This window comes from Nerophis ophidion, linkage group LG06 (genome assembly GCF_033978795.1).
Source record: "Nerophis ophidion isolate RoL-2023_Sa linkage group LG06, RoL_Noph_v1.0, whole genome shotgun sequence".
Classification (NCBI taxonomy): domain Eukaryota; kingdom Metazoa; phylum Chordata; class Actinopteri; order Syngnathiformes; family Syngnathidae; genus Nerophis; species Nerophis ophidion.
In genome coordinates, this window is record NC_084616.1 from 60,469,042 (window position 1) to 60,491,264 (window position 22,223).

The 22,223-nt window shown below is 38.6% G+C and overlaps 1 protein-coding gene across 2 annotated transcripts in view; it reads right to left on the minus strand.

Moving 5' to 3' along the window:
- Positions 1–22,223, minus strand: part of cacna2d3a (calcium channel, voltage-dependent, alpha 2/delta subunit 3a) — a 308,948-nt gene that overhangs the window by 200,952 nt on the left and 85,773 nt on the right. For both annotated transcript variants that reach the window (XM_061904454.1, XM_061904455.1), the window contains exon 3: positions 17,064–17,180. In XM_061904454.1, the coding sequence (XP_061760438.1) occupies positions 17,064–17,180 (117 nt within the window). The remainder of the gene's footprint in view (positions 1–17,063; positions 17,181–22,223) is intronic.

Here is a 22,223-nt window from a genome sequence, read left to right on the forward strand (position 1 = left end):
CAATCAGAAGTGAGCATATATGTACAAGCAGATGTTGTTATCCAGATGTTGAGATGCTCTACTGTCATGGTCAGTGTATGTCTATACTGAATCTAGTTGTAAACTGCAGTTGTGAAGATGCACTCTATAAACTAAAGATGAGTCTAAGGTTGAATGATCAACTTAGTACAAAAATACACAACAATGTAATTTAGAATAAATGACGTTCTTATCACTGATTAGGCACAATAACTCAACATAAAGGTGAAACTACATTGAGGTCAGCTGAACTGTCTGGACAGAGGCATATTGAAATATTAACATTGATATCTTGGATGCCAATGTAACTGCAGCAGTGCCTCTTTGCTGTAATATTGTTGACTATTGTATTTGTACTTTTTAAGTTGTGTTTAAGTTTATATTAAAAATGGCACTAGGGCAAAGAGCTGCAGCAGCCTAATATAACATACTTGCAGATACGGCGAGAGAAAATACAATTTTATTCGAATCCCACCCTGAAGGTGATGATTAAAAACATATATTAAAAATGCCACCGTTTATCAATAATTAGAAATTAAAGTTCATTGGAAGAAATGCATTTGAAGTTATGTGTCCTTTTACTTTTCACATCACCATGGAAACATTCCCTGCTCACTTGTAATCGGGTTGAAGAATACAGAGGCGTAAAAAACGACATCAGCAGGTACTGTACGTTCTGAATACTGTTACAAACAGTCTTAATAGTGAAACCATCTACTTGCTTGTGAGGTGCATGTATCCTGACAAAAACAGCCCAGCTCTACATCAAAGAGTCGTATGACAACTGTCTGCATTTTAACTTGGGTGACGCAATTAAAAAAGAAAAGCTGCGGGTTCTATGGAGTCAGAAGTCTCACTTTGGTTACAGATGGACAGGGGTAGCCAAACTTTGTCCACTTAACACCACAAATTGAAAAATTAAAGCATGCTGAGGGACATATAGAGGGTTTTCATTTTAAAAACCAATACATCCTCTTCACATACTTGCCAACACTCCCGGATTTTCCGGGAGACTCCTGAAATTCAGGGCCTTGCCCGAAAATTTCCTGGGACAAATTTTCTCCCGTAATTCAGGCAGAGCTGGAAGCCACGCCCCCTCCAGCTCCTTGCGGACCTAAGTGAGGACAGCCTGTTTTCAAGTCAACTTTCCCACAATATAAACAGTGTGTCTGCCCAATGACGTAACAACTGTAGAATGATCGAGGGCGAGTTCTTGGTTTCTTATGTCGGTTTATTTTAGGCAGTTTCATTAGTGTCCTCCCAGCGCGGTAACAACACACAACAACAGCAGTCACTTTTCGTCTACCGTAAAGCAGTTCGTCTACCGTAAACAGCAATGTTGTGACACTCTTAAACAGGACAATACTGCCATCTACTGTACATGCACCACAACACCTCCAGGCAATTTCAACCCTTTTTTAATACCCTCGTCCATTCACATCCCATCTCCCCGGATTGTAAATAACCTAATGTAAATAATCGAATGTATGTCTAATGTATATACTTGTTCTTATGCTATCTGAACTCACTATGTTCTCTGCTCGCTGTACATATCCTACTAAGTAAGACCTACACTGTTTCATGTCCATTTCTTAGCAGAAAAACAGCCCCAAAGCATGATGTTTCCACCCTCATGCTTCACAGTAGGTCTGGTGTTCTTGGGATGCAACTCAGTATTCTTCTTCCTCCAAACACAACGATACAGCAGAGGTTTGTGAGAATGTCATGTAGTCAGATGAAACCAAAATAGAACGTTTTGGTATAAACTCAACACGTCGTGTTTGGAGGAAGACGAATACTGAGTTGCATCCCAAGAACACCATATCTACTGTGAAGCATGGGGGTGGAAACATCATGCTTTGGGGATGTTTTTCTGCTAAGGGGACAGGACGATTGATCCTTGTTAAGGAAAGAATGAATGGGGCCCTGTATCGTGAGATTTTGAGCCAAAACCTCCTTCCATCAGTGAGAGCTTTGAATGGTTGACCAAATACTTGTTTTCCACCATAATTTACAAATAAATTCTTTAAAATTCCTACAATGAGAATTCCTGGATTTTTTTTCACATTCTGTCTCTCACAGTTGAAGTGTACCTATGATGAAAATTACAGACCTCTGTCATCATTTTAAGTGGGAGAACTTGCACAATCGGTGGCTGACTAAATACTTTTTTGCCCCACTGTATTGTCCGTGCCGTCTTCTCCTACTGTGTATGTAACACATACACTATATTGCCAAATGTATTTGGCCACCCATGGGTGTATTAAGAGAACTTAAGTAGCATTCAGAGCACATGATGTCTGTGCTGAGCATTATCATCATTCATTGAAACGGACCCTATTATTTTTTAACATTACGATTATCCATCCATCCATCCATTTTTATATCGCTTATTCCCTTTGGGGTCGCGGGGGACACTGGTGCCTATCTCAGCTACAATCGGGCGGAAAGCGGGGTACACCCTAGACAATTCGCCACCTCGTCGCAGACATTCAGATCACTGTATCATTAAAATAATTTAAGGACTGCGCTGAAAAAACGCTCAACCTGTTTTCAAAAGTGGAATAAAACCTTGTACGAAATGGTATAACTAGCTAAATTAGCAACTAACATTTGATGGTGAATGTAGTGAAACAATACAATGAAAGACATTTGCAAAATGCAATGACACATACACTAAAAATAAATTAAAACAGAAACAGAGCAGTAGCAGGACTACTTTGCCAGACTCAAACGCATTACATTATAAATGTAACACACAATTAAAGCAAACACAGTATTTGACCTGAACACCGTTTAAAAGAACACGCACATTTACAGGTGCACCCTCCACAGGTGGCAGCGAGTGATAAAAAGGGGGAATTGACACAGAGACTGGGAGATAAAACCACAGTGACGGACAGGGCTGAGCGCCTGCACGGAAATTGAATCTCTGGAGCGCCGCTGCGTAGGCTTACAAAAAAAGAAAAACAACAAAGTGACGGGGAGGGGGGGTGCAGAAGGCCAGAGGAGCAAGACAAAAGAGAGAGAGGGATTTTGGAGGACAGATGTGAGCGTGCAGGCCAGGTCTGACAGATGAGTTTTGCTAATATAGGCAAAGGGAAATTGGATGGAAACGGAAAGGATGAGAAGAGGGATTCATTGACTTCCATTGTGTGTTCATGAGTAATAATTCAGCGCATGGTGAGAAAATGAGAACAGTGAAGATGGAGTGAAATCATGATAGCACATGATAAAGAGGAAATGAACATTTCAGTTCATATAGGAATTTTTCTAACTCCTTTTTCTAATTTTTTTTCCAAAACTAGCTCTTCTAAATTGTTATTCTCTGAATCAACTTCTATGACCGTGCTCTCAGTTCATCAAATACCACCACAGACACATGTTCAAATAACATCAAAGCTTTCTTGACAATATCAGGTTGTATTTACCATATTTTTTGGACTATAAATCGCAGTTTTTTTCATAAATTGGCCGGGGGTGCAGTATATACTTCGGAGCGACTTATGTGTGATATTATTAACACATTACCGTAAAATATCAAATAATATTATTTATCTCATTAGCGGAAGAGACCAAGAAAATGTCAGCAATCGTCACATACACGTCAACCAATAAGTATTCGGCAGGGGAGGGTCATGGCAGAAGTGGATTGTGGGTCATGGAATGCTAACAGCTATATGCTATATGCTACTGTAGTAACTATTAAAATGGATAATTTCATCGTTGGCGGTAACTTATAAAAAACTGAGAAGGGGCTGAAAAAAAATGGCACCAAAAAGGAAATCATGTACTGCAGATTACACAATATCAAATAATATTATTTATCTCATTCGCGGAAGAGACGAAGAAAATGTCAGCAATCGTCACACACACGTCAACCAATAAGAATTTGGCGGGGGAGGGTCATGGCAGAAGTGCATTGTGGGTCATGGAATGCTAACCGCTATATGCTATATACTACTGTAGTAGCTATTAAAATGGATCATTTCATCGTTGGCGGTAACTTATAAAAGCTGAAGAGGGCTAAAAAAAATGGCACCGAAAAGGAAATCATGTACTGCAGATTACACAATATCAAATAATAATATTATTTATCTCATTCGCGGAAGAGACCAAGAAAATGTCAGCAATCGTCACACACACGTCAACCAATAGGAATTTGGCGGGGGAGGGTCATGGCAGAAGTGCATTGTGGGTCATGGAATGCTAACCGCTATATGCTACTCTAGTAGCTATTAAAATGGATCATTTCATCGTTGGCGGTAACTTATAAAAAACTGAGAAGGGCTGAAAAAAAATGGCACCGAAAAAGAAATCATGTACTGCAGATTACACAATATCAAATAATATTATTTATCTCATTCGCTGAAGAGACCAAGAAAATGTCAGCAATCGTCACATACACGTCAACCCATAAGAATTTGGCGGGGGAGGGTCATGGCAGAAGTGCATTGTGGGTCATGGAATGCTAACCGCTATATGCTATATACTACTGTAGTAGCTATTAAAATAGATAATTTCATCGTTGGCGGTAACTTATAAAAACTGAGAAGGGCTGAAAAAAAATGGCACCGAAAAGGAAATCATGTATTGCAGATTACACAATATCAAATAATATTATTCATCTCATTCGCAGAAGAGATCAAGAAAATGTCAGCAATCGTCACACACACGTCAGCAATCGCCACACACACATCAACCAATTAAGAATTTGGCGGGGGAGGGTCATGGCAGAAGTACATTGTGGGTCATGAAATGCTAAACGCTACATGCTATATGCTACTGCCGTAACCATTAAGATGGATCATTTCATCGTTGGCGGTAACTTATAAAAACTGAGAAGGGCAGAACAAAAATGGCACCGAAAAGGAAATCATGTACTGCAGATTACACAATATCAAATAATATTATTTATCTCATTCGTGGAAGAGACCAAGAAAATGTCAGCAATCGTCACACACACGTCAACCAATAAGAATTTGGCGGGGGAGGGTCATGGCAGAAGTGCATTGTGGGTCATGGAATGCTAACCGCTATATGCTATATACTACTGTAGTAGCTGTCAAAATGGATCATTTCATCGTTGGCGGTAACTTATAAAAACTGAGAAGGGCTGAACAAAAATGGCACCAAAAAGGAAATCATGTACTGCAGATTACAAGCTGGACGTAGTGAAATATGCAGCAGAAAACGACAAGAGGAAGCGGCGCATACCTTTGGAGTTGGCAGAGTTGTTTAGAAGCGACATCGAGGAAGAAAATTTTATCGGATTTATCGATTAGGAGTGACAGATTTTTTTGGTAAACGGATAGCATGTTCTATATGTTATAGGTATTTGAATGACTCTTACCATAATATGTTACGTTAACATACCAGGCACGTTCTCTGCCAAACAGCATGTTTCTATTTATGCCTGTCTCGCGTGCTCCTCAGGGCTCGAGGATATACTTTATGTTTGGACCTTACATGCACAACTGCATCTTACCTGTTCAAACGCTCTCCAAGTTCCTGCATTTTGGGGTCACAAAGGTTCACTATCTTGTTCCAAACTTTTGCCTCTTGACCGTTGCTGTACTTTACCCTGAAGGTTTGATTGCGTGAGGACATGCCATGATTTGTGTCATGGCTATGTCTCATCACTCTACAATGCTAGCTATGCTCTAATCCAGTGTTTTTCAACCACTGTGCCCTGGCACACTAGTGTGCTGTGAGATACAGTCTGCCATTTCACCCAATTTGGTTTAAGAATATTTTTTGCAATCCAGCAATTATAATTTGCAAATAATGTGCCGTTGTTGAGTGTCTGTGCTGTCAAGAGATCGGCAAAGTAACAATGTAATACTCTTCCATATCAGTAGGTGGCAGCAGATAGCTAATTGCTTTGTTGTGATCTCAATTTGCAGAGCACAGCAGGAGGCGGTGTGCAGGTAAAAAGGTATCTAATGCTTAAACCAAAACTAAACAGAAGGCAAGTGATGCTAAGAAAAGGCATTGAAGCTTAGGGATGGCTATGCAGAATGAAACCAAAACTAACCTGGCTACAGAGTAAACAAAAAACAGAATGCTGGACGACAGCAAAGACTTACAGCATGTGGAGCAAAGACGGCGTCCACAAAGTACATCCGAACATGACATGACAATCAACAATGCCCTCACAAAGAAGTATAGCAACAACTTAAATATTGTTGATTGCTATAATAAAGCAGTTGCTGGGAATACCGTCTAAGGAAGGCATGAAACTGCTACAGGAAAACACCAACAAAACAGGAAAAGCCACCAAAATAGGAGCGCAAAAAAAGAACTAAAACACAGCACACAGAAAAACTCAAAATAAGTCATTATGTGATGAGACAGGTCGTGACAGTGCACCTACTTTGAGACAAGAACTATATTGATGCATGCTTGGTTATGGTTTAAAGGCATATCCAACAATTGCGTCAACAACTTTTTACTGTCAACTGAGTTTTGTTTTTAAGGATTTCTGCTAGTGGTGTAACGCAAACTAACTAAGAATCAACTGATAACACCAATTTGATGGTCATTGTCTTAGGGACTGTTTTTGTCTTGGGCCCTGGATTCCCACTTCCCCTTTTGGGAGGACTCGCCCCCACCTTCGTGAGGACCAGATTTTTTTACAAGTAGCAAAAACCGGTAGCTTAAAGGGGAACTGCACTTTTTTGGAATTCAGGTTATCGTTCACAATCCTTATGAAAGAAAAGAGGAGAACTTTTTTTGTTTGTTTTTTTTGCATTCTAACATACAAATCCGATTGTCCTTGGTAGGTAGCAATGCAGCTAACGAGAGCAACTTAATTCTACCTTTGAATTACTTTAAAAATCCATTCACCTTTTAACAATACTTAATTTACGTAACCTGTACAATAACCAAGTTGTAGCAACGTTGTTATCGTAAGAGCAAACACTGAGTAATTCCTTTTTTTAGTGTAGTAACACATCGGCATGCTTCGGTATTAGCCATAAAAGCTAAGTACGGAAATAGAAAAGCCAGCTTATACGACAACACGAAACACGTTTAAGTTTGTAATGGGCAACACTGCGATAGATAAACTTGTACTGACTGAAAAGTATGAACAATCATATTTCTCAGTTTCCGCCTGCTCCAACATTTCAATTCCTTCGTGCTTGCTTCTAGAAGCAGTAGTTCATCCTCCTTATATTCGGGTTCAAAAAGGCAAGGTTGTGAATCCTTATTTGTCCAAAAATAGTCGTCTTTGTTATCAATTGTACCATGATTACTAAACACTCGTGTTTGTTTCCGAAAGTAGAAACACACAATTGTTGCCAGAAGTCGAACGTGCGCTGCTATGCAAACAGAAATCAATGCGCTGAAATGATTAGTCCCGATATTAATTAAAATTATCAAAATTAAAAAAATATATATTGAGCATATTATATGTTGTTATGATTGTGTCATGTATATATATATATATATATATATATATATATATATATACACATATATATATATATACATATATATACACATATATACCAATATATTATGTACACAATATCTATTATCATGAAAGTATGTAATTATAGTTGCTTCATTTCATACAATAATTTGTGCATTTAAAGCTCAAATTATACTCTCCTATGCTCAGAGACCCTCCTCTTCAAAAGCTAACTAATCACAGCTCTGTGGTCTGCGTCAACACTGATGCCCAGCTAGACTTTTTGGGAGTTACACGCAATGATTGCAGTAAGGTACGCAGGGGGAGGGGGTAAGACGGCGTCGCTTACACAAGTTACGTGATGCGAGAGTATACATCAGGCTTAAGGCTATATCCTGAACCGAAAAGCATTCATGGCATTACCAAAAATGAAAGCACTTACTCACCATCCAGTCAGATTGTCTTGATGTCAGCTCCAACTGTCTTTCAACTTTTAAAAGTGAATGTTTTTGGATTGGTGTTAACTGACGGCACACTGCTGGTATCCCATTAGCTACCAGAACATTTACTTCACACTTATAGCCCCCTGAGATGAGCAATTATCAGGCATTCTGGAACCAGGCATTGGGCTTTAGAGGAGCCATTAGCCCGCAGAGTCTTTTTATCCTGGGGGCTTTAACGCACTCTCCAGGAGATGACACACAAAGAGAGTCACAGTATGTTGCTGGTCTCAATATATATTTTAATTCAAATAATTTCAGTCAAAATGCACATTTATCTTCAAGACACCCGTCCATCCATTTTCTACAACTTGTCCCTCTGTAATAAAAAAGTGATCCATGCATGAAACAAAGTGAAACGGTTTATATTCAAAATGTTATTTATTTTAAGAAACAAGTTGAATCCATCCATTCATTCATTTTCTACCGCTTGTCCCTTTTGGGGTTGTAGGGGTTGCTGGAGCCTATTTTAGCTGCATTTGGGCAGAAGGAAGGGTACACCCTCAAGTTGAATCATACTTTAAAAAGTATTATTATTATTTTTAGTCATTATTATAGCAGCTTGAAACAGAGAGAGCACCAATATTCTCTAAGAACTAGGTTCTCCTGCAGGAGTTTGAACCTACATTGTGCTTTCAAAATGTTTCCGAACTCTAACTGGGTGAATTTGGGCGAATTAAACGCCTTTCTGTTTATCCCTCTGGAGGGGATGACGTCAGAATGTGACGTCGCCGAGGTAATACAGCCGCCATTTTCATTTTCAACCCATTGTAAACATTGGGTCTCAGCTCTGTTATTTTCCATTTTTTCGACTATTTTTTGGAACCTTGGAGACATCATGCCTCGTCGGTGTGTTGTCGGAGGGTGTAACAACACTAACAGGGAGGGATTCAAGTTGCACCACTGGCCCGAAGATGCGAAAGTGTCTGCCGCCAGACCCCCATTGAATGTACCGGAGTGGCTCCACATTCTACCGGCGATGACAGACATGGCACACAGATGTATGGATAACCTGCAGATGCATTTGCAGTGATAAAATCAACGAAATCACAAAGGTGAGTTTTGTTGATGTCGACTTATGTGCTAATCAGACATATTTGGTCACGGCGTGACTGCCAGCTAATCGATGCTAACATACTACGCTAATCGACGCTAACATGCTATTTACCAGTGGTCTTAAAGCAGACATGGCACAGAGATGTATGGATAACCTGCATATGAATTTGTAACGATAAGGTCACAGAAATCACAAAGGTGAGTTTTGTTGATGTTGACTGCCAGCTAATCGATGCTAACATGCTACGCTAATCGATGCTAACATGCTATTTACCGGTGGTGCTAAAGCAGACATGGCACAGAGGTGTATGAATAACCTGCAGATGCATTCGCAACTATATTAGGTTTCCTTCCACCCACATTTAATGCGAAAAAAACACTTACCAATCGACGGATTTAAGTTGCTCCAGTGTCACAAGATGCAAAAGTCCTGATCGTTTGGTCCGCACATTTTACCGGCGATGCTAACGCAGCTATTCGGCCATGCTATGGCTATGAATTGCGTCAATAGCTATTCGCTCAATAGCTTCAGTTTCTTCTTCAATACTTTCATACTCCAACCATCCGTTTCAATACATGCGTAATCTGTTGAATCGCTTAAGCCGCTGAAATCCGAGTCTGAATCCGAGCTAATGTCGCTATATCTTGCTGTGCTATTCGCCATTGTTTGTTTACATAGGCAGCACTGTGTGACGTCACAGGGAAACGGACAGTGGTATCGCAAATAGGGAAAATCAAGCACTTTAAAGCTTTTTTTTAGAGATATTCGGAGACCAGTAACATTTTGAAAAAAACTTCAAAAAGTACAACATGCCACTGGGAACTGATTTTTATTGTTTTTAACCCTTTTGAATTTGTGATAATGTTCCCCTTTAATATAGAATAGGGCTGCAATAACTAAATCAAATAATTTTATGAGGGAAAAAACATTACTTGTATTCTGTTGCTCCAATTAATTGTTTAATGATTGTAAATTGGTGAAACTCTGTACACCATGGAGTGCCCGGAAGTTTAAGTACATCGACATAAATTATGCACGCTTCCAATAGAGCATGAGAGAGGTGGTGTGTGGGTGCTGTAATCTATGTGGTGGTAACAGCGGGTATGTTTTTTTAACATATATTTTAGTCTAAATATATTTATTTCAAAAGTGCAATTCCAATGTTGTTTATGGAGTTGTCCCGATCCCGAATATTTTGCTGTTTTTGTTTGCCTTTTTGTAGTTTTGTTAGAGAATAAATAAAAATGTAACTTCATTCACGCCTGGCTCGTGCCAATCATCCTTTGTCACGACTTGGGATATTTTGTTTTTCCAACGCAAAGGAAGATTGGCACGAGCCAGGCGTGAATGAAGGTACATTTTTATTTATTTTCTAACAAAACTACAAAAAAGTAAACAAAGGGCGCGCACAATGGTGGAGAACAAACTTGACTACTCAAAACAAAAACAGCACAATGGCATGACTATATACAAAACTAAACTAAACAACAGTGACATAACAAAACCAAAAACTTACTTGACAAGAGCATGAGGGAAATAGCATGGCTTGGCATGAAGGTGTTGAGGAATACGGAGGCATGTAGGGAGGTAAAGTTGCCAGGACGAAGAACAGAAAAAAAATGGCTTAAATAGCAGTGACATAATCAGTGATGGAACAGGTGCGTGACATGACAGCTGAAACTAATGAGTTGGCATGGTAACGAAAACATGCCAGGAAATGCAAAACAGGAAAGAAGTGTCCAAAAAACTAAACCAAACATGACCAAAACAAAACCTGATTTCCTGGGCGTTACAATAAACATCATACAAATTTAAAATAAATTGTTTTGACAATAATAAAATAATGATGTAATTGTGTAGTATCAAGTAGATACTAAATACTCTTGTACTTTGTATCATTACAGTGGATGTCAGGTGTAGATCCACCCATGGCATTTGTTTACGTTAAGGAGCACTAGCTTGCTGTTAGCGGTGAGCTATTGTATCCTACTACGGTGTGCTTGCAGTGAAACATGATTAGTTATTCCTCGTCCTGGGATGATACTTGTAAGAAACGTACTTCATGTGTCGCTATGTAGGCGAGGATTAGTGATTTAGAAGTAGCTAAAACACTGCTGCCTGCGGCTGGACGTTAGCCACTAGCTAGCCATTTTTAAAAGCACCTTTTGCTTAGCGGCGTTTAAGTGTTATAACATTACTTTTATCGTTAGTTTTTGAGTCAAATGCATCCATTCTCCCTTTTCTGTCTACACATCGTGCCTGCTTGTAAGTACGCCGTGATTGTACTCTGCCAAACATGCTCCTCCGCTCGTAAAACCATCAATCTCACGATGTGACGACGATGCGCCATCATGTTCTTTTAAAAGAAAAAAGGTGACCTGTATTTTTAAAAAGGGAGTATAGTAGTCTTTAACACCGTACAACCCTGGTTGACGGCGTAAGTTTATCTAATTAAAAAAATGAAGATTATGGCAAAGAAAAAAAATCTGTTTATTATAACTATGTTCCGTAAAATGCAGTATAGAGAGACTATAAAGTATGTTTTATCTGATTAATCGAACAAACTAATCAATATATTACATTATCACTCAAATAATCAAAAGATGCAGCTCTAGCACGGAATAGTTGTATCTGCGTTATGTTCTGAAAAATGAAGCATGTCAATGAAAGGAAGTGGGACTGCTCTCAAACACTTTCTAACAGAGATGCTTATATTTTGAGCATGAAAGGGTATCAAATGATGCAGAATAAAAAAGAGCAGGTAGTGCTGAATCTAAAGCATACAAATGTATTTTTGTTTGTTTTTTTATCACCATCTGTGATTTTTCTTTCTGCTTGATTTCTTTGCCTGGACTCTCCCAGAGAAATCCAATTTCTGTTACCATCATGTTGTCCATCTGTCCCCTGGAGCTCTAGATCCAGCTAAAGGAGCCATGTTGAGGACACCTCCTGAACCATGGAAGATACAATTTGTATGCAATACTAAGTACTTTGTGCTGTTTGTACAAGGATACAAACAAAACAGAACCTCTTTATTTTCCATCTACATCATATCTCGTTACATCTGCATGACATTTAGATGGATCTGCATCCGACTTTAAAGGAACATTTTCTACTCCATGAGATTGTCCTACTGCACACAGTCCATAAAGGTTCTATGAGTTTGTTGATTGGCCTGAAAAAAGTCCTGATCTCACCTTCACCAATAACCAATCGAGATTGTGAGGGAGAACACATCTGTGTCTGAAAATATCCGTCAGAATCTCGTAAAAAATACTCTCGAGCAAAACAAAAACATAGCTGCAAAGAGGAAACCAACTTCTCATTTCATTCCATGTACCGTATTTTTCGGATTATAAGTCACTCCGGAGTATACGTCGCACCGGCCGAAAATGCATAATAAAGAAGGAAAAAAACATATATGTCGCACTGGAGTAAAAGTCGCATTTTTGGGGGATATTTAGTTGATAAAATCCAACACCAAGTGTCAGGCTTGCACTTGACAGTTTGTTTGTGTTTTGGTTTTTCCTCTGTGTGTGTAGTATTTCCTGTCTTTAGTTCATGTCAGCGCTCTTATTTTGTCTGTTTCCTGTCTTTCTCCCTGAGTGCTGTGTCCTCTCAGCTGCGGCTGATTGGCACCTGGCCACACCTGGTGTCAATCAGCCTGGGTTAGGGTTAGACCTGTCTTCCCATCCAGTCAGTGCTGGATTATTGTATTGTATTGTCGCTCCTGTCGTGTCGTGTCTGGTCGTTCCCTGCTTCCAGTTTTGTTTGTTCATAGCCTAGTTTGTTATCTTTTAACTCCCATAGTAGCTCTTTTAGTTTGTTACCCGATTTGTGCGGGCTTTTTGTTTGTAATCTTTTGTTTGGTTTTGTTGTAGTGTGTAAATTAAAACCATGTTTTCTTATTCAATGCCTGCCTCCTTCTCTGCAACTTGGAGTTCGTCAGAAACTAACTTTGACACCAAGAATAGACATTTGAAAGGCAATTTAAAATAAATAAAGAATAGTGAACAAAAGGCTGAATAAGTGTACGTTATATGACGCATAAATAACCAACTGAGAACGTGCCTGGTATGTTAGCGTCAGTGACGTGCGGTGAGGTTTATGGCTGGTGATTTATAAACATATGAACCCTAAAGAGTAGATTATTCACCATTTGATTAGCAGCAGTTAATGGGTTATGTTTAAAAGCTCATACCGGCATTCTTTACACATACAAACTGCAGCACACAAAAATGCACATTTAATTAAAAAAAACGTTATTATGGTCTTACCTTTACTTATAAATGATGTCCATGCTACTTCTGAACAAAAGCATTGATAACTTGTTCATAGAAGTATTCCTTATGTTTCTTCGGTTTTAAAAGTCTCTCTGTTGATGGAGATCACTGTCTGAAGCAAACCTTTTAGCTCCGGCGTTGGTCTTCCTTTAATTACTACCTCTGCTTCGATTAAAGTCCAGTTTAGAAAAGTGTTTTATTTTAGATATGTAATCATCCATGTTAAAAGAGGAAAAAATAAACGATCGCTAAACTTGACTTGCTAACTGTAGCTGGTTGTCACTTCTTCTGCAGTCTAGTATTCGCAAGAATGATCTCTGGGATCACTAGCGCCCTCTACCTCCAGGAGGCGGGAGAACAGGCGCCTCACACAGCGGTTTTATGATTGCCCAGAACAAGAAACACGTTACACACACACACAGTTGTTGACAAAATACACTGTACATTATATACCTCAGCTAACTAAACTATGGAAATGTATAATATAATTTATATAGAAATACGGTCTCACTGCAGAGCAGCCAGCAGTTAGCCGAGTCATTGCACAATCTATGGGGAGGCTCAACTGGCTGCTGACTCACCGCAAGTCTCTTCTCTTTTGGTCGCTAACAGAAAAGCCCTGCCGTTACCGGAAGTCGCAGACGATAACATCACCCGTTGAGGGCTCCTCACATCCTCATATTGTTTTTAATGGGAGCCTCCAACAAAAACAGCTATTCGGCCTGAGAAAACGACAATTCCCCATTAATTTGAGCGAGGATGAAAAATTCGTGTTTGAGGATAATGATAGCGACAGACTAGAAAAAAAAAAAATCAAGTTAAAAAAAAACGTGATTGCATTGGGGCAGATTCAGATGTTTTTAGACACATTTACTAGGATAATTCTGGGAAATTCCTTATCTTTCTATTGTGTTGCTAGTGTTTTAGTGAGTTTAATAGTACCTGATAGTCGGAGGGGTCCATGGGTGTCTTGAGGCCAGTTTCTGATGGAAGTCGACGGCAGCAGTATGGACGGCAAAAGCTCAGCTGATCTCCGGTAAGTGGCGACTTTTTATCACAATTTTCTCACCGAAAACTGCTGGTTGACATTCGGTTGGGATCCATGTTTGCTTGACCGCTCTGATCCATAGGAAAGCTTCACCTCCGGGAATTTTAAACAAGGAATCACCGTGTGTTTGTGTGTCTAAAGGCTAAACCTTCCCAACTCCATCTTTCTACTTTGACTTCTCCATTATTAATTGAACAAATTGCAAAAGATTCAGCAACACAGATGTCCAAAATACTGTGTAATTATGCAGCTAGCAGACGACTTTTAGCTGTGTGTCTGCGCAGCGCTACTATTTCCTAACAGTCCGTGAACTCACGCTTACACGTCGTCATTCCGCGACGTTTTCAACAAGAAACTCCCGGGAAAATTAAAATTATAATTTAGTAAACTAAAAAGGCCGTATTGGCATGAGTTGCAATGTTATTATTTCATCATTGATATATAAACTATCAGACTGCGTGGTCAGTATTAGTGGGTTTCAGTTGGCCTTTAATTTACCATTGGTAGGCCCGGAAGCAATTAGCAGCCATAAAAAAGGGTTAACTGTATTACTTTTGGAAACCAGAAGTAGATTTGGCCATGGGAGCCTGAGTGTGTGTGCGTTAAAGACACAACTATCACAACTGCAGTTCAAGTAGATTTTTAAGTAGATATTGAGAAATAATGTATTATTTGTATTTTACAAGTTATGTAAAGAATTGCATTTACTATAAATAATCTTGTATGAACAACGAAAAAATACTACATAGGTTGTTGATGGGTTCAAGGGAAACAAAAAGTGTTCAATATCTTCAAACACAGTGAAGCCAATTCAAACTAATATGCTGCCACGGCATTAGTTTAAAATGTCAAAAAAAACATAATAAAAGGGCAAAATATGAAAAACTAATGTATTTAGACTCTATATGTTTGGGTAAAAGGTTTGGTAAAAATATATAAACTTCAACATTACGGTTGTTTGAAAAATACGGCCAGAAATCTGTTATGATGACAGCTTTCGAACTAGGGCTGGGCGATATTGGCTTTTATTAATATCGCAATATTTTTATGCCATATTGCGATGTACGATATATATTACGATATTTTGCCTTGGCCTTGAATGAACACTTGAAGCATATAATCACAGCAGTATGATGATTCTATGTGTCTACATTAAAACATTTTTCTTCATACTGCATTAATATATGCTACTTTTAAACTTTCATGCAGAGAAGGAAATCACAACTAAGTCAATTGACCAAAACTGTATTTATTAAATACTCTTCATTCTCTCACGGGGGATTTTTTAAATGAAAGAACACATTAATAGTGTTGCTACCATTTTGTAGTAACACTTCTGCTGCATACTTTGCATTGAATAATTGATACTTTTATTAGTAGATTGCACAGTTCAGTACATATTCCGTACAATTGACCACTAAATGGTAACACCCGAATAAGTTTTTCAACTTGTTTAAGTCGGGGTCCTCGTTAATCAATTCATGGTAGAAATATATAGTATCAGCTTAATACAGTCATCACACAGGTTAATCATCATAGTATATACATTGAACAGCATATTGCTGTTGTCTGCTGAATATCTTCCCACTTGAAGCCAAACCACCGCCAGATGATGGATCCCCTGCTCATTATTTCGGGCATTTATTGTTCTTTCTCCATTTGCGATAAGTTTCGCACCATCTCTCTCTTGTATTGTCACAAGCTCCGCTCGCTCGACCTGGCTCAGCTAACGTTAGCCATGCTTCTACCTCTCTGATCGGCGAGAGCTATGACGCTAGAGAGTATGTGACATATGTAAGAATGAGAGACGAGGAGGAGTGAGAAACGCCTGTTGTGTGATAGCCGCAGTTAAATGCAACTCGACCTGCCTCAGCTAACGTTAGCTCTCGGCGAGAGCATATGACTCTAAACGCGCGACAGTATGTGACGTACGTAAGAAGGCGGGCTTGTTTATGTCTCTGTGAGAAGGAGAGACGAGAAGGAGTGAGAAACGCCAGTAATGTAATGCCCGCAGCTTAAAGCAACGGTGTGAGAAAATATAATCGAATATTACGATATAGTAATTTTCTATATCGCACAGAGACAAACCTGCGATATATCGTATATATCGATACATCGCCCAGCCCTAATTCGAACCAATGCTAAATAAAAAATTATCTCTGTGGGCTTTTGAATCTTCATAGCCGCGATGCTGCTAAACGGAATTAAACCATTGTAAAAGACATGTTGACTAAACGCTGATTTAAAGATTAGCAGAAACAAAGTATATTTGTATTTATTGCATCCATCCAATTCAGTCCATCAAAGTAGAAACAAGCAAACACCTGCAGAGCACGACGGACCTCTTTGATGATCAGCACACAAATATAAGTTGAGTATCAGTTGAGAGCTTCACAAAGAAGCAGCCATTGACTTACTGATTTTTGGTTCAAGTCGAGCGGTAAAATGAGATCACCAACCTTTCACAGTCTATCACCTTACCCACTTAGTTGTCCGGTATCTCTCTTGTGCACACATATGCACAAAGGCAAGACAAATGACGTGTCCAGTTTCACAGCGGCGATGTGACATGAACATTCTTTCAGGTACTAAAAAGACTCGGCAGAACCGCTTACAAAAGCCAATGAATTGATGCCAGGGCATGGACGGTACTGCCTGGTAATCAATTTAAAAAGGTACGCGTACTTGCAGACATAACCATTTTCAGACTGAGTGAAAAGGCTGTAGTATTTGTGTGTACCTCCATTGCCTGAGCTTTCTTGCGAAACATCTCCTCCATGTCATCAGCGAGTCTCTTCACCAGGCGCAGTCCATCAATCTCGTCCACCCGCACTGCCCTCTCGAACTCCTTGTATTTCTGTAAGATACATTGCACTTTGTTACAATTACCGCCTTTGTGAGAAGATGTGTTGCATGAGGTTACGCTGCTGTTCACTGGTATTTTATTGAGTTATTGTCTGATAAATGAGCACAGTAATCAGATGGAGTAAAAATATGTATCTGAATTGCTTTTAAAAATATTGGCATTTAAAAATATAGGGAACAATTAATTATTCTGACATCAGTTTTGCAATATTGACCATATTAACATGGCAATTACTTTTTTTCTCAATTATTTATATGTACTATACGTCAAAAGGAATCAGCTCAGCCAAGAGAAATACAAACCCCGTTTCCATATGAGTTGGGAAATTGTGTTAGATGTAAATATAAACAGAATACAATGATTTGCAAATCATTTTCAACCCATATTCAATTGAATATGCTACAAAGACAACATATTTGATCTTCAAACTGATAAACATTTTTTTTTTTTGCAAATAATCATTAACTTTAGAATTTGATTCTAGCAACACTTGACACAGAAGTTGGGAAAGGTGGCAATAGATACTGATAAATTCGAGGAATGATAATCAAACACTTATTTGGAACATCCCACTGGTGTGCAGGCTAATTGGGAACATGTGGGTGCCATGATTGGGTATAAAAGCGGCTTCCATGAAATGCTTAATAATTCACAAACAATGATGGGGCGAGGGTCAACAATTTGTAACCAAATTGTCGAACAGTTTTAGAACAACATTTCTCAACGAGCTATTGCGAGGAATTTAGGGATTTTACCATTTACGGTCCGTAAAATCATCAAAAGGTTCAGAGAATCTGGAAAAATCAGTGCACGTAAGAGATGATATTAAGGACCTTTGATCCCTCAGGCGGTACTGCATCAAAAACCGACATCAGTGTGTAAAGAATATCACTACATGGGCTCAGGAACATTTCATAAAACCATTGTCAGTAACTACAGTTGGTTGCTACATCTGCAAGTGCAAGTTAAAACTCTACTATGCAAAGCAAAAGCCATTTATCAACAACACTCTGGAACGCCGCCGGCTACGCTGGGCCAAGCTCATTTAAGATGGACTGATGCAAAGTGGAAATGTGTTGTGTGTCCTGACGAGTCCACATTTCAAATTATATTTAGAAACTTTGGATGTGGTTTCCTCCGGAACAAAGAGAAATATAACCATCTGGATTGTTAAAGGCGCAAAGTTCAAAAGCCAGCATCTGTGATGGTATGGGGGTGTATTAGTGCCCAAAGCATGGGTAACTTACACATCTGTGAAGGCACCATTAATGCTGAATGGTTCATACAGATTTTGGAGCAACATATGTTGTCATCCAAGCAACATTATCATGGATGCCCCTGCTTATTTCAGCAAGACAATGCCAAGCCACATGTTACAACAGCGTGGCTTCGTTGTAAAAGAGTGCGGGTACTTTCCATGCCCGCCTGCAGTCCGGACATGTCTCCCATCGTGTGGCATATTATGAAGTGTAAAATACCACATCGGAGACTGTTGAACGAATCAAGCTCTACATAAAACAAGAATGGGCAAGAATTCCACTTTCGAAGCTTCAACAATTAGTTTCCTCAGTTCCCAAACGTTTATTGAGTGTTGTTAAAAGAAAATGTGTTGTAACACAGTAGTGAACATGCCCTTTCCCAACTACTTTGGCACGTGTTGCAGCCATGAAATTCTAAGTTGATTATTATTTGCAAAAAAAAATAAAGTCTATGCGTTTGAACATCAAATATCTTGTCTTTGTAGTGCATTTAATTGAATATGGGTTGAAAAGGATTCGCAAATCATTGTAACCCGTTTATATTTACGTCCAACACAATTTCGCAACTCATATGGAAACGGGGTTTGTATCAACCACATTCACACTTTCCCAACCACACAGGAAGTGCTGGTGACACATTGCTTCCGTGGCTTACTGCATGACACGGAATCATATTATCCCAACATAAGCCTAATTACACATGCTTGCCATAACCAGCACCTTAACTGGGGACAGTGACATTAAGTCTAGTTAATTCCAACACACACTTGCTTCCCTTAGGGGCTGTAAGACAGATCTACAGTATGTCCTCATAACCTAAGAAAGACCCGGTATATGAATATACAGTAGATGATCTAAGCGACGGAGTGTATGACACGATTTCTGACATATGTGCAAAGCTGTTGCCAGGGATGTTTCACCGGGAAGGGAATTTAACAGAAGATTATGGTACTTTCTTAATGTGTGCCTTCGCTTATTCTAGGCACATGCTCTCTTAGCTGCTCCTATACTGTGTCAGACAAAAGAGCACGGTGACGAGAGGGACACACTCATGAGAGAAAGGGTACTGATCCATCAGTTTTTGAGATTTGGGTTTCGTCCCCTGGGTAAGGAGTAACTATTGATCGCTATATCCATTTATAGTCCTTGAATTAAACTACATTAATCTGTGCTCAGCAAGTTTGCCTTCCGATGATAGGTATCGATTAGGGCTGTCAAAGTTAATGTTATTAATATTGCGTTAACTATACATTTCATTAACGGCATTAATTTTTTTTTTAATCACCCTTTTAACGCACATGCCTCCTTTTTGACCCTCGGACAATTCCGCAGTGTGATGAAGTCCAACGGCGTCCACTGTTAGTGTTGAGCAACAAGCAGGAAAGTAGCGAGCAGAAATGCTCAGAGAAAAGGTGACAATATGGAAATATGATATCCAAAGCCATGAAAAGTCGTTCTCCTGCCAATACAAAACCATTTTATCTTCAATCGCCGTAAGACAACGTCACTGGAGGCTGGCGTGCTTTGCCGCTTGCAGGTGTCATGTCTATGTGATCATGTTTTGTTTTAGTCATGTTCTGTTTGTTTTTTGGCCACTCAGTTACTGTTTTTGCACTTCCTGGTTTGTTTTGTCACCATGACTACCCATCAGTTTTCACCTGTCCTCATGTCTCACACCTGGTTTCACTAATTACCACAGTATTATTTAAGCCTGTCTGTTTCTGTTGTTCGTTCTGGCAACATCACCCTCCATCACCTGCTACGCAGCTTGTAATCCATGCCAATGATCCATCTCGCGATCTTGTTCCGTTCCAAGTAAGTTTTCTCGTAATTTATGCCACGGTGCAAGTTTTTGTTTTATGTTCAAAGTTTTCCCTTAGCGTGAGTTTTGTTTTCACAGCCAACTTTTTGTACCGTCATTGTGCTCGCCTTTTGTTTGCCTTTTTTTTTTGCAGTTATAGTGTTAAAAGAAAAGATGTCTTTACTTTCATGCCCTCTCCGGTCAAAGTTCACTTGCATCTCGGGAAAACAACCACCTCATAGTCCAATTATTGACAGCAGGACGTGGGAACTTCAAGTTCAGTTGAGTGCATTAATAACATAACATGTCGATTGTTACTTTTATTGCTTTAGTAAGATGGGGTAAAAGCTGAACAGAAAGGAAAGACGGGCAGGAGACTGACGGTAGTCAGGAAATATTCAAATTATTTAGTCTTATCGTCCAGACAAGTCAAGACACCTTCTCAAACCAATCATAGTTCCGGCTTCACATTATAACCGCTGCACGTGACATCTGCTGCGGTAACAAAATGAAAACACAGGACATTTTGTGGCAGATGTTTTCAATAATATGCTATGATTACTAAAAAATGTACCAGGTTGAATATGACACATATTGTTAAATTGAGAAGGTAAAGACATTGGCCTGCATCAAAACAAATATGATTACTTGTACAATGTGCAATGTACAGAATATCAGAAGTATTTAGTCAGATATAAATATCACATTTTACATTACCAAACTTCTTTGACAATCAAAGCATGATCGTGACAATCCACATTTTGTGTTATAAATAATGAGTGAAACTGGTATCTAAACATGGAAGAGTAGTACCTCATTTGAAAGCAAGGGCTTCTACAGCAGGAATAAAAATTCTGTATTCCTACAAAACATAAATCTGCAAGATAAATCTGCAGGTATCATTGTAAATTCTCATTTAGATTGTGTTTATGTCCTTTTAGTGTGGAGCTGTTTTAAAAAGCGTAGTTTAAAACATATTTTACCTTAAGCAAAGTAATTGTCCAGTCATGGTAATAAAAACTTGAAAATTATCTGTCTCGGACAAAAAAATGTATATCTATTTGCAATTAATCCTGATTAACTATGAACAAACTGTGATTAATCGGGATAAATATTTCTATCCTTTAACAATCCTACTGCCAATCCAAGATCGTTTTAAAAGGGAATCGATTGATTGTATTGATACTAGAAAAAAAAAACATTGGATTTAGAATAAATGAATGAATGAAATACGTTTATTTCGGTCATATAATCAATCAAATCAATCAACCATTTTGTGTGATCAGTTTTGCAGTACATGTTATACGTTAACAATTATACACATTTACACACGAAAGAAAAGAAAAAGAATGACAAAAAAAGAAATAGGCTGAAGCCAAAACTTATATTTGCCTATCCTATACCTTCACTGAAGATTAGATTGCCTGGAACATCAACGTTAAAAAAAAAAAATCAATGGGATGAAAGTAATTTTTACTATATTTTATAATTTTCAATTATTTCACCTTTCAATGTTTTCTTAAACCTTACCAAAGAAGTGCATGTCTTCAGCTCATCACTGAGCTTGTTCCACCATTTAACTCCTAAAACTGTAATACATTTGTATTTTATATTCATTCTCGCTTTACCTATTTCAAAAATCAATTTCCCCTGTCAATTATAGTTTTCTCCTCTTAAATGAAATAGCCTGAGAATACAAGCTCGAAGGCTGTTGTTCTTTACTCGAAATATAATTTCCATTGTTTTTAAAAACACAATGTCTGAACATTTCAATACATTTGAACTTATAAATCATGGATTGGTCTGTTCATAGTAGCACGCATTGTGTATTATTCTAAAGACCCTTTTTTGAAGTTGTATTATTGGGTCTATGTTTGTTTTATAAACATTTCCCCAAATTTCAACACAATACGTTAAATATGGAAAAATAAAAGAATAATACAACATATCAATCAATCAATCAATCAATCAATG